Raw genomic sequence first — 6,697 nt, forward strand, 5'->3', positions numbered from 1 at the left:
GTTGTTAATCTTAAGCTTTTTAATCAATTACAATTATTACTATATATAATTTAAAAGTTTGGTGCCGCAAGTGGCCTATTGAGCCACTTGGCGGCACCCTATTGATCAGTACATTTTGTTTGTTTGTTTTTTTAGTTCAGTTACCATTACAAATGTAATGAAAATCGACCAAACTTCATTTTTTTGTTTTAGTTCTAATACCATAACAAACCTATAGAAACCAACTGAGTTCATATAGACTTGCGACCTTATTTAAAGCCCATGACCGACAACGCTCCACTTTACCAATGGACAAGTTTACCAACCAAAACCCCCCCCATTAAAAAAATGGTCGTTGGTCAATCTCAATTTTTATATTTTTTCCGTTTTTTAGTCCCAGTATCGTAACGTATGTAATTAAAACCAACCAAATTCGTGTCAAGTTATCGCCTCAATGCTCGGGACCGCCAACAAGAGTTTTGCCACCGCTCGGGTTTGCCAACCAAATAAACATAATCTTATATATTTTGTTTTCTTATATTTAATGTTTTATATGTTAATTTGACAAATTATTTTTTTGTGTTTTAACCCTTCAATGTTACCAATGTCGTAACGAACGCAGCTGGTACTGATCGAATTCGTGTCGACTCATAATTGTAACGCTCAAATTTTACCAACGCCCGGGTTTCAACGCTGGGGTTTTGCCAGCTGCCCGACGCAACGCGCCGGGTAGAAAAACTAGTTAATCACAAAATACACAAGCAAATCAACCGGTTTATATATGAAAAAGACTAAAATTGCCAAAGCTATAAATACACAATGGCCATGCTCAAGTGTAAGGTTGAAATTGCCACAACCATATATACACAATAATCATGCTCGAATCATTTTGCCATTTTATTAAAGTCATTGCACATATTTACTATTTATGGAAGAAAGTTCGAATTATTAACAAACATGATTATTGCTCGTTTGCATTTTGTTTCGATGTAACCACTACTTTTTAAATATATAACTTAATGTTAAAGAAACATGATTTAGATGTTTAGATTGTTTATAGAGATGAGTATTAGATCAATTTCTTATCAGAAAAAAACATTCTTTTCTACATAGTTTCATAGAAAGAAAATTTAACAATGCCATGGAGAAATAAACAAGGAAAATACAAAAAATCATTTGCAACATATAATGACTAGACACACTAACTTTATATGGCTTCTCTTCCTCTCTTCATCTTATTAACTCTTACCATTATCGCAACGTGTATCTTGTCCATGGTCTTCTCAGCAAACATGAAAAGCTTTTGTCTCCATTGCTTCTTCAGCACCAAAACTACAATAACACCCCAAAACCCTGTTGCAAAACCACATGCTACGTCCACATAAAACCATACCTTGTTGGGCTCATTAGTTGCTTCATATATCTTCTTGGCAATTGTGATTGGGTTTTCATGATTGGAGCAACTCTTTGGCAATGGAGCCCCACATAGACCTTTGTTCCCAACATATATTGATGGATCGATGAGGGTCTGCAACTGATTCCCTGTTGGAATTCGTCCTGACAAGTTGTTGTTTGACAAATTCAAATGGCTCAAAAAATTCAAATCTGTAATGCTTGGAGATATCGGCCCGCTCAAGTTGTTTCCTGATAAATCGAGAGAATTTAACGCTTTCATGTTTCCAATGTGATCTGGAATGCCTCCACTAAGATGATTATTAGACAAGTTAAGACCCACCAATGCATGAAGTGCAGTTAACTCTGTAGGTATTTCTCCCACAAGTTTATTGCTTGAAAGGTCTATGTTTATGACAAGGTCCAGTGTTTTTGTATAGTCAAGATCAACACCTTTCATTACCTGAGTCACCCCCTCCTCAATACTTCTAGGTCCACCATCAGGAGAGCTAGCCATACCATACAATTCTCCTAGACAACGAGGGATGGTTCCTGTTAAATTGTTGTGTGCAACATCCAAAATTCGAAGATATGCATTTTTACACAGAGATCGAGGAATTCCTCCAGTGAAGTTATTTTTGTGTAACCTGAAAACCAACAACATACTTTCTTTTTCTCCAATCCATTCTGGTATTTTTCCGCTGAATGCATTATTACCCAAATCTAAGAACATTAATGCACTTAAATTCCAAATTTCTTGAGGAAGCTCACCACTTAAGTTATTGTCATTCAAGCGTAACCATACCAACGTGGAAGTTGGCCCTACAAAACTTGGAATGACGCCGCTTAGTCCATTTGAGCTTAGCATCAAGAAATTCAACCTTTGCATATTCCTAAGACATTTAGGAATATTTCCTGTTAACTTATTTCTAGAAAGATCAAGTAGTTCCAGATCTATCCTCGTGCACAATGACCATGGAATCGACTCATTGAAAAGGTTGTTTTGCAAACGCAGTTCCGGTTGATTATAAAAATCACCAAAACCAATATAAGGTCTCCCGCTAGGAAGGTTTGTTAAAGGCCCACTAAGGTTGTTATTAGAGAGATCCAAGGAACGAATGATGGGCAACTTTCGCAACCATGTGGGTAGAGGTCCTGAAATGTTTGCATGAGACAAGTCGAATTTATCAAGTTTCCTTTGATTTCGAAGCCACTCTGGAAATCCATTTGCAAGATTGCAAGAGCTAAGATCAACGGTGATCAACTGGAATGGAGGTATCCACTCACGTGAAAAGTTGAATGCCAACTTACTGTTAGAATCTGCATTCAAGTCTTTCAACATCAAAAGTTTAGCAAAATGAGCTTCAATGACTACTCCTTCCAAAGAATTACGAGACATATCAAGAGAACGAAGTTTGGAGAGTCGGCCAATTGAAATCGGAAGTGCCCCACTTAAGAAATTTGAAGACACTGAAAATGATTCTAATGAAACAAGTCTTCCTATAGATTCTGGAATTGAACCATTCAAATGATTAAAAGAAAGGTCAAGTTTTATAAGTTTCTCGGGAAATGTTGGAATGGGTCCCGTTAAGTCGTTTTCATGTAAATCTAATACTTGTAATAATCTTAATCTTCCTAGCGATTCAGGTATAGAACCCTCTAACTTGTTACGAGATAAATATAAGCCTCTTAAATTGGACATTCTTCCGAGGGATTCTGGAAATGTACCATTTAAACTCCCAGCTAAATCCAAACTTTCCAAATCATATTGGTAGCATTGTGATGAGTTTGTTGGCGAGTCAAGAGATTGCATTCGGATATAATTTGAAGACACCCTCAATTGTTTTAGATAACATTGTCTCCATATTCCCACATCCTCGACGTGCTTAAATTGATTATTCGAAAGGTCAAGTTTTTGAAGTTTAGGCATGATTGGAACAGATGAATTCAAAACGCTACCAGAAAGGTCAAGGATTCGTAAGGAAGTCATGTTTGCTAAAATGGATGGAAATCTCCATGGGAAGAAATTTTTGCTAAGATTTAAGTGTTGGATATTAGAAAGGCTAGTGAAGTTATGATGGATATGAGACAGATGGGCCTCTTTGAGGTTACATGATGACAAATGAAGCTCTGACAAAGAAGGGATCATGCTAAGAAAGTTTGCAAGGTTCCGTGTGAGACTAAGATTAAAGGATGAAAGATCTAGGTATTGTAAGGATGTCATGTTTAGAAAAAAGGGAGGAAGTTGACCTTCGAAAAAATTGGAGCTAAGATCTAAATGTCTAATTTTGGAAAGTGTAGTGCTCGAGTTACGAAGAAGACCAAAATCAGAATTGACAAGATCACATTTTGACAAATGCAACTCTTTCAACGAAGGAATCATGTAAAACACCATATCAAGGTTTTTCGCTCCACTAAGAGGCACATAACCCAAATCAAGATACTCGAGCGATGAAAGACCAGAAATCCATGCCATATCATGTACCTCGAATGAGTTTGCATAGAAGTCAAGCTTCTTTAAATTAGAAAGATTTCCAATGTGATGAGGAATAATACCTGAGAATTTTGCTAGAGAAAGATTGAGGTATCTTAGTTGTTTCAAGGATCCAATGAACTCAGGGATCGGGCTATCTTGAAAATCATTCCCACTCAAGTCCAAGTATTTCAGACTCCGTAACTCTCCCAAAGAGGCGCTCACCTCGTTACTAACTAAGTACTCATCACCACCAAAAAGATAAGCTCTCAGATTAAGACTTACAACATTTTTAGTGACATCATCACACATGACTCTATCCCACCTGCAACAATCATCGCCAACCCATGATGACAACATATCATAGGCATCAGTGACATTGTCTTTGAACTTGAGAAGAGCTAGTCGCTCGTGCTCAAAGCAAGACAAACAAGTGTTTATTGTTGCAACCAAATAAATAGTTACAAAAATGAGGTAGAACCCCAAACCCCACTTATTCCCCATTATTCAGCCAGAACTCACTAAAAATGATTTTTTTTTGATGAATTGATGGCTTCATTAGATTAAGGATGTAGTTTATTTATATATCCATAAATGATGAGAAACGTGTTATTGTTGAAGACTTGGAAAATCAGTTCGGCCATTTGTATTCACAAATATGTATTCTTGGTCAACAGACCCCTTTGTACATTTCACACAATTTGTTTTTTTGTTTTGTTTATGTTTACATTTATAAAATTATAATAAATACAAATTGATATGGATTGCAATTTCCCACATTTTTTTGTGTTTACATTTATAATAAATACGTATTGGTATGGAATGCAATGGTTTCAAACAGGCATTAGTATTTCTAAAATTTTTCACACATAGTCTAATGTATTAATTAAACTTGACTATATTCAAACATGCGTCCTAGTGTCCTACGGTTTGTATGAAATGAAAGTTTGTGAACAAATTATGCTTTAAAACTTGTATTATGATTCTTTAAAGTTAGTTACTTAGTATTAGCTCATATATTTAATAAGAGTATATAACTCAGAAGAACATTTATTACTGACTGATAATATGTAAGAGTTAAAAGAGTTTATGAAGATAATCCATGAATCATGCTTTTTAAACAGTCTTGGTTTCTTCGACTGAAATTGTTAAAAAGTAAACATGGTTTCATTTGCCTTGACATAAAGAAACTCGGGTATTTAATATACCAAATGATATTCATAGTTCCGACCAACACAAATTATGTCAAGTATATGCGTTATATAATATACATGATTTATGGTAAAGTATAAACGGTATGATATATATTTTAGTGTTATTCGTATGTGAGAACCCCGATTGCACACCTTAAATTAGTGTTAAGCCCCTCCATTGCCCACATTAAAAAAATTCCTGGGTTCGTCATTGGCGACTGGGACGGGTATGAGGTTATTATTTAAACTTGTACAAAACCCGTCATCACCAGGAAGAATAGAGAGAAAGTAACATAATTATAATATTAACAATAATAAAGGAAAATTTTCAAGTAACTTTATCATTCTTGTAAATGTTAGAATCAACAGAAATAGTTAAAATTGTATTGACATATACAATCTCAAAACATTTTTTGTTTAAGAGCATCGACTTTCTTGTGTTTAAGCTATCGCACTCTTTAAATTTGGAGAGTCCCGTTGCCCCACACCCGCCAGACTATGTTGTTTTAACCGGGTCCACGCTGACTTCAGAGTTTGACTCGGGCGTTCCTTAGAAGCATATACCGCCGGCTACCACTTGATAGTTTGTGCCGTCGATCATAAGAGCAGAACTCGATCTCTTGCATAACACACGGTGGGACGAAAACCCAGGTGGACTCAGGATTCGAACCGACAATCAGCCACAAGGCCCGACAAACGTGCAAAAGGCCCGACACAAATCCTCATTGCCATAATCCACCAAAGTAAACCTGGCAACAATATTGAATTAGAAGCGTAGATCTAGAGAACAAAGAAAGCTCGTAACAATATTGAATCAGAACCATAGATCTTGCCCACTGTTCATCTAGAGAGTGAAATAGTTTCTCATTTCAATGAAGTAATTACAAAAAAAATTTGGAAAATGGAAACTTTCATGAAGTAATTATAATTGTCAAATATGTATACCAATATATATCAATCAATCAATCAATCATACCCAGTAAAATCCCACCGACAGCAGAGCTATAGGTAGGGTCTGGGGAGGGTGGGATGTAGGCACACCGTACCTCTATCCAAAAGAATAAAGAGGTGGCTTCCAGAGAGACCCTCGGCTCTAAGAACATGTGTATGAAGCAAAAAAGGAAATCAAAGTTTAACAGTTATATAAAAAACTACTACTAATTATAATAATATTAATAAAAAGGTCACAGTTTAACCGCAATATAAAAGCTAATAATAATAATAATAAAGTATGTAAGGGAAATACCATTATGGTATGTGACCTAAATAAGTTAAGTCTAAGCCCTAAGGTATTCAATTCTCTCTAAAAATCCTTAACTTTAATTCTACTTCTCCACGAATTCCTATCCTCAACCATGTCCTCGGAGAGGTTTAGGTCTATCAAATCATGCCTAATCCTCTCATCCCAAGTCAATTTCGGTCGTCCTCTACCCCTCCTCCCCTCTATAGCGAAACATATATAATGAAACATATTCTGCTGCACATATATACCAATATATAACGAAACATATTGTACATGTTCTGCTGCACATATAGCATTTGTAGGGGATTAACATTCGTTGTACTAAACATGACACAGTTATACACACCAGAAACACCAAGTAACAAATGTCTTAAAAGGAAAAACATGCATTGATGATATAGATGTAGAATACTTGAT

The 6,697-nt window shown here is 35.8% G+C and overlaps 1 protein-coding gene across 1 annotated transcript; it reads right to left on the reverse strand.

Moving 5' to 3' along the window:
- Positions 1-1,186: 1,186 nt before the first annotated feature.
- LOC143596722 (uncharacterized) lies at positions 1,187-4,349 on the reverse strand. The gene is made up of 2 exons (XM_077075427.1): positions 1,373-4,349; positions 1,187-1,294 (listed from the first exon to the last, which is right to left on the reverse strand). The coding sequence occupies exons 1-2, from the start codon at positions 4,346-4,348 to the stop codon at positions 1,187-1,189; spliced, it is 3,084 nt and encodes a 1,027-aa protein (XP_076931542.1). The 5' UTR covers position 4,349.
- Between the last annotated feature and the right edge of the window lie 2,348 nt (positions 4,350-6,697).

This window comes from Bidens hawaiensis, unplaced genomic scaffold (assembly GCF_021521415.1).
Source record: "Bidens hawaiensis isolate Kalapana, Puna unplaced genomic scaffold, B.hawaiensis_p1.1 tig00046897_1, whole genome shotgun sequence".
NCBI classification, from domain to species: domain Eukaryota; kingdom Viridiplantae; phylum Streptophyta; class Magnoliopsida; order Asterales; family Asteraceae; genus Bidens; species Bidens hawaiensis.